Source organism: Cherax quadricarinatus, chromosome 20 (assembly GCF_038502225.1).
Source record: "Cherax quadricarinatus isolate ZL_2023a chromosome 20, ASM3850222v1, whole genome shotgun sequence".
In the NCBI taxonomy this organism is placed as follows: domain Eukaryota; kingdom Metazoa; phylum Arthropoda; class Malacostraca; order Decapoda; family Parastacidae; genus Cherax; species Cherax quadricarinatus.
In genome coordinates this window covers 28,864,852-28,877,683 of record NC_091311.1, presented here as the reverse complement: position 1 = coordinate 28,877,683, position 12,832 = coordinate 28,864,852, and the positions used below count along the sequence as shown (strand labels likewise).

The following is a 12,832-nucleotide window of genomic DNA, read 5'->3' as shown; positions in this document are numbered from 1 at the left end:
CCTATCGATTGTTATTACGGTCACATTCATAATATTGTTGGTAGAATTACCCACAATATGTTAGGTAAAAGCCTTTAACGGTTTTTTTAAACCGTTACCGGTTTAACAAAACTCCTGGAAAGAAAAACGTTGCCACAGTAAAATGTCACATTACTTGCAATTATGTCCTTTTACCTAACATAGTCACATACGTTCAGCACCTCAATAACAATAATGTGAAATACCTTCTTTTTTTTTTTTATCCGAAGAGCAAAATTATTCAAAGTTTGTAAACCTGTGTTATGAATTAGATTGGAAAGAAAGAGTATGGAGGAGTATTTAAATATGTGGTAGTAGATTTATCGGTGACCGAGAGAATCATAGAGAAGAGAAAGGCAGTTAAATCGACGACTCTTTTGAAGTAACAGTTATGGATAGAAGCAAAATTTCACTTGTGGGTGTGAAGCATCGTCTTCCTGTTGCACTAAAGAGGCTGCATGTTGTGCAGATATATATATATATATATATATATATATATATATATATATATATATATATATATATATATATATATATATATATATATATATATGAGATCAGTGTGCGGTGTGAATATTATGTAACAAATAAAGAATAAAAATCTCAGATGATGGCATGACGTTATGAAACGTTATGAAACTAACGTTTGTACCGTATGAAACGTATTGTTGAGGGTGGAAAACGGTTTAATGAGACGTAATGGTGATTTTAAGAAGACAGAACAAGATAGGTTGATCAGAAAAAACAGACTTAGATGCACTATGATGCAAACTTTTATTGACTAATATTAACCCACACAGTAGACTTGATCAAGTGACAAACAGATCTACCAGGAGAGACAAAATAATTCTATATATAGGGAACATAGCTGAAGTCCTGTCATACATGCTGAAGTTTTCACTGAGATGCTTAAAAACAGGTTGGGCAAAAAATGGAAAAGAACCGGTCTATCATGGGCCAATAGCCGTACTTCATTGTTTATCTATATTGTTCTGTTTCTATGTTGGATACCAATCAAGAAGTTTCCTGGCAAGAGGCTCAGCTATATTGTAGATGCTGTTGTTCTGGATGAAATTGATGGATATGCTGAGGAGTGATGATTCTATGTTCCTGCATCTCTGGAGTGTCTTCCTGACAATAGATCACGCATCCTTGATAATAAGTGGCTCTGGGAATTTCGGTATAGGACGCAGGCGTTCTTCAAGTCAACTGTTCTGCTGGTACACTGGTGTTCAGAAATGCGTGTGCGGAGGTTATAGAATAGAGGAACACTGCAACAGGCCTACTGTCCCATGCTAGGCACGTTCTTTTCAGATTCAATGATTCTCGGCCATATATATTTATCTAGTCTATTTTCAAGCAGCCCAAATAGCTTCAACACATCTCACCTGATTTCCTCGTCACTACGCTTCCTCCTATATAGGCTCAACCCCTCTCTCCCAGGATAGATCTCTCTTGATTTGATAAAGCACACTGTTTGGGCAAAATATTAAAAAAAAAAAACACATGCTACAGTTTTTTTCCATCGTATCGGTATGCTGTACCATCTGCCTTCATAGACTGATCATATAAGTGTGTGTGTGTGTGTGTGTGTGTGTGTGTGTGTGTGTGTGTGTGTGTGTGTACACCAACTCATTTAAAATTAAGTCCTAAAATTTTCTCTTATACATTTAAAGATATATTTTATTTAATTTATATTAATGTAAAAATTAATAATTTTGTACTAAAATAACTTTAGAAAACTTACCCAACCTTATTATAACAAGCGCAATTTAATTTAGCCTAATCCAACTAAATATATTTTATATAAGTTTACAATAATTTAATAATAAACAAACACAATGGAATATACATATATATATATATATATATATATATATATATATATATATATATTTATATATATATATATATATATATATATATATATATATATATTTCGTTAGGTTCAGAATGATTTTTGCGAAATTATTGCATACACAAATTTTCACTTGTCTTATTCGGCAACAAGAGTGTTGCTATTTAAGGCAAAATCGTAAGTTTTACCTGTTCGGCAAGACAGACAGACAGACACACACACACACACACACACACACACACACACACACACACACACACACACACACACACACACACACACACACACACACACACACACATATATATATGTATGTATATATCATAGGGATGAATTGAAATATCTAATGGAGACAGCTTTAGAAGTATTTAAATAAGACCTAAGTGCAGCACTGTGGAAACGTTTCGCTCGTTTGGAACTTTGTCAGTTCATTGCAGAGATAAACATAAACAGTATATATACTGTAAGTGGGACAAGGTAAACAGTATATATACTGTAAGTGAGACAAGGTAAACAGTATATATACTGTAAGTGGGACAAGGTAAACAGTATATATACTGTAAGTGGGACAAGGTAAATAGTATATATACTGTAGGTGGGACAAGGTAAACAGTATATATACTGTAGGTGGGACAAGGTAAACAGTATATATACTGTAGGTGGGACAAGGTAAACAGTATATATACTATAGGTGGGACAAGGTAAACAGTATATATACTGTAGATGAGACAAGGTAAACAGTATATATACTGTAGGTGGGACAAGGTAAACAGTATATATACTGTAGGTGGGACAAGGTAAACAGTATATATACTGTAGGGGGGACAAGGTAAACAGTATATATACTATTGGTGAGACAAGGTAAACAGTATATATACTGTAGGTGAGACAAGGTAAACAGTATATATACTCTAGGTGGGACAAGGTAAACAGTATATATACTGTAGGGGGGACAAGGTAAACAGTATATATACTATAGGTGGGACAAGGTAAACAGTATATATACTGTAGGTGAGACAAGGAAAACACTCTAGGTACAAGGTAAACAGTATATATACTGTAGGGGGGACAAGGTAAACAGTATATATACTATTGGTGAGACAAGGTAAACAGTATATATACTGTAGGTGGGACAAGGTAAACAGTATATATACTGTAGGTGGGACAAGGTAAACAGTATATATACTATAGGTGGGACAAGGTAAACAGTATATATACTGTAGGTGAGACAAAAACAGTATATATACTCTAGGTGGGACAAGGTAAACAGTATATATACTGTAGGTGGGACAAGGTAAACAGTATATATACTGTAGGTGGGACAAGGTAAACAGTATATATACTGTAGGTGAGACAAGGTAAACAGTATATATACTGTAGGTGAGACAAGGTAAACAGTATATATACTGTAGGTGAGACAAGGTAAACAGTATATATACTGTAGGTGAGACAAGGTAAACAGTATATATACTGTAGGTGGGACAAGGTAAACAGTATATATACTGTAGGTGGGACAAGGTAAACAGTATATATGCTGTAGGTGGGACAAGGTAAACAGTATATATACTGTAAACAGTATATATACTGTAGGGGAGACAAGGTAAACAGTATATATACTGTAGGTGAGACAAGGTAAACAGTATATATATTGTAGGTGAGACAAGGTAAACAGTATATATACTGTAGGTGAGACAAGGTAAACAGTATATATACTGTAGGTGAGACAAGGTAAACAGTATATATATTGTAGGTGGGACAAGGTAAACAGTATATATACTGTAGGTGGGACAAGGTAAACAGTATATATACTGTAGGTGGGACAAGGTAAACAGTATACTGTAAGTGGGACAAGGTAAACAGTATATATACTGTAGGTAGGACAAGGTAAACAGTATATATACTGTAGGTGGGACAAGGTAAACAGTATATATACTGTAGGTGGGACAAGGTAAACAGTAGATATACTGACAAGGTAAACAGTATATATACTGTAACAAGTAAACAGTATATATACTGTAGGTGGGACAAGGTAAACAGTATATATACTGTAGGTGGGACAAGGTAAACAGTATATATACTGTAGGTGGGACAAGGTAAACATTATATATGCTGTAGGTGAGACAAAGTAAACAGTGTATATACTGTAGGTGGGACAAGGTAAACAGTATATATACTGTAGGTGGGACAAGGTAAACAGTATATATACTGTAGGTGGGACAAGGTAAACAGTATATATACTGTAGGTGGGACAAGGTAAACAGTATATATACTGTAGGCGGGACAAGGTAAACAGTATATATACTGTAGGTGGGACAAGGTAAACAGTATATATACTGTAGGTGAGACAAGGTAAACAGTATATATACTGTAGGTGGGACAAGGTAAACAGTATATATACTGTAGGTGGGACAAGGTAAACAGTATATATACTGTAGGTGGGACAAGGTAAACAGTATATATACTGTAGGTGGGACAAGGTAAACAGTATATATACTGTAGGTGGGAGAAGGTCACATTCAACACAAATAGATGGTCAAAGTCTGGAGTGATTTGTAAGACATCCAGGTCACACGATTTCCATTTTTTTGGCAGGGTTATATTAATTTAGCCAAGATCCTGGGTAAACTAAAACTGACAGTGTTCCTGACATCTGTACTGGACGTGGCAATCAACGTATATTTCATACACTTTTTACCTTTGTAAATAATTTTCTTTAATAAGTAGTCTAATTTTGTCCCACTTCTTGAAGTGTCCAAGGGAATCTGTTTATAATGAAGGCATTGTTAAGGTTATCCTCACTACATGCATACATATGCTCTTCAAAACGTTCATGATCTTTCGACGTTTTACCTACATTAACTTTGTCATATACACTACACACAATGACATAAACACGTGCATTGAAGTCTGTGAGTTTGTAAATTTTTTGCTCATAAGGTCCTTGATGGTAGCTGAAGAACTAGTATCTACATTCACTTTACTCTCAGAGAGAGAGCAACATCTCTGTTGCTCTCTCTGTACCTATATATATATATATATATATATATATATATATATATATATATATATATATATATATATATATATATATATATATATATATATATATATATATATATATATATATATATATGTATGTTATATATATTATATATATATATATATATATATATATGTAATATATATATATTATATATATATAATATATATATATATATATATATATATATATATATATATATATATATATATATATATATATATATATATATATATATATATATATATATATATATATATATATATATATATATATATATATATATATATATATATCTATAATATATATATTATATATAATATATAATATTTATATATATATATATATATATATATATAATATATATTGTATATATATATATATATATATATATAATATATATATTGTATATATATATATATATATATATATATATATATATTATATATATATATATATATATATATATATATATATATATATATATATATATATATATATATATATATATTTATATATAAATATAAATATATATATATTTATATATATATGTATATATAATATATATTTATATATATGTATATATAATATATATTTATATATATGTATATATATATATATATATTTATATATATGTGTATATATATTTATATATATGTGTATATATATATATATTTATATATATTGTATATATTACTCCTGTGTCCCTGTATTGTTTGTAACAACTTGACAAAGCTCCTGGAGAGCCAAACGTTGTCACAATATAAAATGTCATTAGTTGCACTTTTGTCCTTTTACCTAATATATTGTAGGTAATTCTACCAATATTATTACGTGCTGCTTGCAACTTTGTCACACAGAAGCACGATGTTTCCGGTGAGTTATCCTCTCTGTGTTAATGATGCTCATGGCTCTGCAATCAATTAAATGGGAAGGCAAATGAAACAGGATAAACTGACGACAAATATGGGAACGTTCGTCGAGAAACTCGGTTCGTAAAATTCCTATAATCCCTCTGGAAAAAGCTGATGACACTGCTTTTGGTTCTGGAATCGTGATGTAAGTGTTACAGATCGTGTTTGCAGATTTCCAATAAATATCGAAAGTAAACTTACGTCCGGATCTGCGAAGTGGGACATACAGGAAAAGTTGATCATCTTCCTTCATGAAATTTGATTCCGTGTTGTTGAGTTTGAATACCAGGGCATTAACATCGAGCTTCCTGGGTGTAATAACCAGAATATAAGAACATAAGAGAGGAGCACTGCAGCAGGCCTACTGGTTCATGCTAGGCAAGTCCAAGTCACATCCACTTAAGAAGGAAGGAGCACTGCTATAGGCCTACTGGCCTAAATCTAAAATATTACATCTTGAACCCATTGCTGCGAGTCCTGTCATGGTGGGATATTTTTAGCAGGTTATTTACATCCCCTTTATTTACTCCTGTTTTCCATTTATACATATCAATCATATCCTCCCTAATTCTTCGCCTTTCTAGGTAGTTCAGATTCAGTGTACTCAGCCTATTTTTGTACCTACCTTCAAGAACTTTGCCATCCTTCTCTGTACGCATTAATGTTCATTCTGCAGTACGGTGACCAGAACTGCATAGATTCTAAATGAGGCCCCACCAACGATGTATCGAGTTGAAGGCTCTGTCATTTATATTTCTTGACATGAAGCCAAGAATTCTATTCGCTTTATTGCAAAACACTTACGCAGTGTTATCTTGGTTTTAGATTACTGCTAACCAGAGCTATTTTTTTTTCTCATTCAGAGTTAGTAAAATCTACTTGGTTACTTCCTTTTCCAAGGCTTAGGATTTTGCATTTGTCTATATTAAACTGTATCTACCACTTCTACGACCACTGCATTAGGCTATTCAGAGCTTCCTGTAATACTCTAGTATCCTTGTCAAAATTAATCCTATGACCTAATTTGGTGTTATTGGCAGACTTGCTTATGTAGCTATTTATTTCCTTATCTATGTCATTTATGTATATTTTGAACAACAAATGACCCATCACTGACCCCTGTAGAACACTGCTTTCTTCCCATTTATACAAACACTCTCGGGCCTATCTGTCACCCACTCATCTATCCAGGAAAAAATTCTGTTCCGTGTTCCTCTACTTTCCTTAACACTCTCCAATACGGAACTCTGTCAGAAACCTTGCTGAAATCTGTTTACATAATATAATATTCATTATCATGATCTACCTCAAATACCATAATAAAAAACATAAGTAAATTCGTAAGGCAGGAACGCCCCTTTGTAAAACCGTGCTGAGATTCATTGATCAGTTTATGGTCTTTCAAGGTGGATTCCAATAGCCTCATCAGTTATCGATTCCATCAATTTCCTCACATTGGAGGTTAGGCTAATTGGTCTATAATACGAAGCCGGTTTCGAGAGTTTTCGTACTCATGCTGCCCAGCCTTTGGCCAGGGTCGTCTGCTGCTTGCCTGGCTGTTGCTGTTGACAGCCTGCTGGCTCACATATTCTTCCAACCACATCAAAAGAAATTAAATGCAGCAAATTTTTTGATTGAAGAAATGAGAAGGGGAGCTCACAAAAAAAGTGCGAGGTATTAGGGAAACTGTTAAAAGATGTGTTATCAGTGGTAACGGAGGCATTACCAGACAGCGAAAGTAAAACGGTACATCAACAAATACTGAACAGTGGACACCATTCACACCACATAGAAAGAAGTGAAAAAAAAGATATCAAATTATTATTATTATTATCAAAAAGAAGCGCTAAGCCACAAGGGCTATACAGCAGGATATATCAAAGGCAACTGGAGCTGACAAGGTGTCACCTTGAATTCTGGGAGAGGAAGCAGAAGCACTGTCTGAACCACTGATTAAACTCTTCACCAAGTCAGTGGATAAGGGACAGTTGCTAGAGATCTTGAAGACAGCGAATGTAGTCCCAGTATTTAAGAAATTAGACGGACAAGAGGTGCTGAACAAGAAACCAGTATTATTGACATTCATACTATATAAAGTAATAGAGAAGATAATGAGATAAGTAGTTACTTGCGCTCATCCCAAGCAAATGCAAAGCTATGAGGACTAAGGATGGTGCAAGAAGACCGGACACGAATAGAGTCTGGGGACAGAGGTTGCAAAACTCAGAAAAATACCTTGAGGTGAGCATAGTGTCTGGTACTATTGCCAATCACACAGCAAACATATAATCTCTACAGCCAATACTCGTCTAGCAAATCTAAGAGTAGCCTTCACGAATACCAGCAAAGAGTCATTTCAGACCCTTTATACAATATAAGACTCATTTTGTAGTATGGAGCACCAACATGGAACCCACACCTGATGAAGCATATTAAGACCCTGGAAATAGTGCAGAGGTATCCATCAAACCAAGTTGTAGAACCAAGGAAGCGACTAAAGAAAGTGAACCTAACGACATTGGAGGACAGAGAAACCAGCAGATAAGTAAAGGATGCTCATTCACATTATCAAGAGTAACAGCATTAGCAACTCAATGTTCACTAAATGCCTCTTGACCCATATGGGTTTGGAGTTTCTCCGAATAATTATTTGCAGTGGCTAACGCGACGGTCTGGAGTTTTGAGACTCTCTGATCGCGGGTTCTATCCCCGCCCGTGGTATGGTTTGTTTGCAATCGTGTCATTACGATTTCGTGAGTCAATTATTTATATGTTTACTGAATGAAAATAGCAATTCTACTGTGATAACCTTTTAAAAAATATTTTTTACGGAAAACTCAAAATAATAAACTAGTTAAAAAATGTTTGATACAAGTTGGACAGAACATATCGTGTAGATCAGTGGCTGCGTAGTTCAAGAGGGTAAAGTTCTAGTCATACCTCACCTCACACACGTATTCCGTGAGCCCTGCCACCTTTACCTCGATAATGCAACGGTTCAAGGTGATGAGAAAATTAAAAGCTCCTACGTGTGTGTGTGTGTGTGTGTGTGTGTGTGTGTGTGTGTGTGTGTGCATGCACGCGCGCGCTCGTGTGTGTGTCGTGCCTAATAGGCAGGACTCCCTTAAAAATTGGACTTTTCCAAAAACTTTTTTTACATATTGATAGATATATTTTTTCCTTGACATTGATATAAAACCTAACTTAGAAACCTCACCTAACTTAGCGAGAGTTTTTAGATAAATTATGCTATATATAAAATATAGGTCAGTTTTAAATTGATTTAATATTGCTTAAAATCAATTATATATTTTTTTCGCGATTTTCACCTTGATTTATACATATTTATGACAAAAACAAACGTTTATTCTGCTTATTCGGCAGAAAGCACCCTTGCCGAATAGACCAAACTTGCCAGTTCGGCTTCTTCGGCAGACATTTTCCTGCTAGAACCTGTGTTACAAAGTAGTTCACATGTTACAGTCGATTAATCCTGTTAAGGTTTTATTACGATAACATTTTCTACAACGCAATAAAATGCAAAAGTTATAGGATATTAAAATATACATTTATTGGTGGTAAACTAGATCTTATCAAGTCATTTATTTAGTTGTGCTGCTGCTTTCCAGGATTCTGAGAGTAGGTTGTAGTGTTACTTTAAAAAGTAAATGGTGAGTAGGACTTAATTTTAAACGAGTTCTTGCTAATTGACCAATTCTACCTGTTCGGCAGGATATATATATATATATATATATATATATATATATATATATATATATATATATATATATATATATATATATATATATATATATATATATATATATATATTCACTTGACGTGTTAAAAAGATCAGCTAAAAGTTTATTTTGCAGACCTTTAAAGATGCTTCATCGATGCTATAGGGAAATTACGTGAGAACCAAGCAAGGATTAAGCCGATGTTTGAGGCTTTGTGGGGGAATATAATGGAGAAACGGAGGAGAGGTTAGTGTCATTGTATAGTATTTCATGAAGAACCAAATGCCTGTGGATCATTCAGCTCTGGGAATGGAAATGGCTCCTTCCTCCGTCTACTAATAGCCAATAGCCTGACCAGTCAGACTTATGGTGGTGCTGGTGCCATCAGAATAAAAACTCAACATTAATGGGTCACAAAAAGTTATATATATATATATATATATATATATATATATATATATATATATATATATATATATATATATATATATATATATATATATATTTAACAAAGATATACCTATGCCGATCAAACAGTAAATTTAAAAAGAAAGGAGCCATTAGTACTAAAATTCTCTTAAACGTAGTTTACTGTACCATGAAGACCATAATTTGGTAAACCATCCCGAGTCCAGGGACTACTGCTTTATATTCACTTGACAAGAATAATAATAGCACAATTATGTATGAAGCATAAACTATTTTTTTTTATCTGAGAAACAGCCAAGCTTTGTACTTTATATAGTTAATATTCTGTTGTAAAAAAAACTTGTATCCTCTTATTATATATTGGCCATATGGAATGCTGTAATACTGTGTAATATCTGTTATGTCAAATATCTGTCTATATAGTAGTCCTAATCTTTGTGAATAAATCTCGAAATAGTTCCTTTAACTTCTGCTCTCTCTCTCTCTCTCTCTCTCTCTCTCTCTCTCTCTCTCTCTCTCTCTCTCTCTCTCTCTCTCTCTCTCTCTCTCTCTCTCTCTCTCTCTCTCTCTCTCTCTCTCTCTCTCTCTCTCTCTCTCTCTCTCTCTCTCTCTCTCTCTCTCTCTCTCTCTCTCTCTCTCTCTCTCTCTCTCTCTCTCTCTCTCTGTCTTTACGAGGATTTAATGGACTCGAGATAATCTGGAGTTATGATCAGGACATTATCGACGCATTACCATCCACATTATGCTGCCCAGAATTGTTACAAGAAATGATCCGGTTCCATATGCACCTTCGTGTAATACCTTAAACTCTTGTGAACCCTGAAACCAATTCACTTCAGAAAACACACTCTTGTTTCTTGAAGTCCTTTTAAAGTGATTTCCTATATTTTCAGGTCTATAGTTAGCTGACCAACGAAAAATGTCCTCATACACTATTTGTCTACTTGTCACTCCAAAACAAAACAAAAAACAAAGTGTCCTGATCACATTTTTTTTCCCAGGCACCTATAGGATATGCAGACCAGAATTCAGAGAAGAGGGATATAATAATATCAAAGATATATTTCTGAAGTTACATTATCTCATATTCTTTATGACTGTAGAACGAAAGTCACAGACACTCAGCACTAATTTCTGCTCCCTATGCTCTTAAGATTCCCTAGAACATCTTTCTGTATCGGTACCACACGAACTATAAGCTTATAATGTTTCTGTTTACAGCTGGATGCAAAGAAGTCTCCCCTGGCACTGTTGGCACAAACTTGCTCCTCCATCGGCGCGGATCTGTCGCAGAAAGGTACCATTCCTCCAGTTGAGAAGACCAGTAGCAAAGGCAAATCCTCCCCAGGGACAAAGTCTCCAGGCACCGCACTTGCTGTTTCGCCGTCGGGCGAGACTAAGACCACTACCACCACCACCACATCATCTTTCAAGCCTTACGAGAAGAAGGAAGATGATGACCGAGTGAGTCCCAAAAGGACTTCCCCCAGTTCACGCTCCCTCGCCGGAAGCCAACCCAGCGCGGAACGGTCGTCGTCGAGAAGTAGCGAAAGTGGGCGATCATCGTCACGTCCCCGGGAGCCGGCGACATCATCAGCGTCGTCGCTCTCCCCAAGAGTCTCCTCCCCAGTCACACCAAAGACTTCTTCATTATCTCACACATTCTCTGGCCTGTGCGACCTTAGTAAGGATCCCCTGGCTGCGTACAAGCTGGCTCCCAGCCTCTACCCTCACCTAGCCTTGGGCCTTGACCCCCTCGGCGCAGCTGGCCTCTCAGCACTCACAGCTAAGGTAAGCAAGCACCACCTATAACATTCACAACTCTCACATTTTTTAATGAGAACTGGATCTTTTGTTACCTCCTGACCACTATCACCTTGCGAGTGAGAAAGAAAAAAATGAGAAAAACCACAACCGATTTCAGGTCAAGGTATGAGACAGAAACCTCCAGCTTTCATTTTCAATAATTGTTTACCCTACATAACCTGATTGGTCAGACACCAGGCTGTGTTTGGCGTACAGAAAATTGATCTTCTTATCACTCCTTACCCAGAATGACTCACACCTCTTTAGTGCGTCATTAAGCACACACGCACATCGTTTTCGATTTATGGCATAGTTGTGAAATGTTCCAGCCACGGTATTTGGATTTTTTATTTTATTTCCTGAGTGATGTGCGCTCATTTAATGATTTTTTTATGTCATAGACTCGCTCATGCAGTAATTTATTTTCTTCGAGTTTTTCTTCCCCACAAGAGAGAGTCTTTGGTGCCGGTGAAGGGATCTTCATCAGAAGAATTGGGCGTGTTCTCCGCTTCAATAAATCGAACTAGTTTGCCACCTGTTCCCTAGGCACTGTATGACCCCTACAGTTTTAGCACTTCCCGTAAATGTAATGTTTTGTATGTTAGGGAAAATATGCTGGTCATAGATAAGGTGGAAAAAGAGAAAATTCGCCACTTAAAAAAAAAAGGTTCCTCCTTCACGGTACAAATGCTTCACCTAAATTATTATTATTATTATTATTATTATTATTATTATTATTATTATTATCGTTAGTAGTAGTAGTAGTAAAATATTCGTTAAACCCGTATGGTTCGTGTATCACCGCGTAAGGACAGTACACTACCACCCAAATAATCGACAGGCTATTAGCGATATTCTCTTTTTCTTCGGCATTTCAAGGTACACTTTAATGGGGGGGGGGTGAAACTATTTTTCCTTTATACGTACTTTAAACACGACAAGCTGCGAGACAGTGGCAGCAGCTGTAAGAGGCGCCCACATGAGTCTTAGTCTTGCCAAGTGGATATATACATTGCTCATTACTTCT

At 35.3% G+C, this 12,832-nt stretch overlaps 1 protein-coding gene across 1 annotated transcript in view; it reads left to right on the top strand.

The window, feature by feature from the left end:
- The window catches only part of LOC128700315 (zinc finger protein Noc), a 35,664-nt gene that overhangs the window by 16,897 nt on the left and 5,935 nt on the right, over nt 1–12,832 (top strand). The window contains exon 2 of the mRNA XM_053793419.2: nt 11,221–11,790. Within this exon, the coding sequence (XP_053649394.1) occupies nt 11,221–11,790 (570 nt within the window). The remainder of the gene's footprint in view (nt 1–11,220; nt 11,791–12,832) is intronic.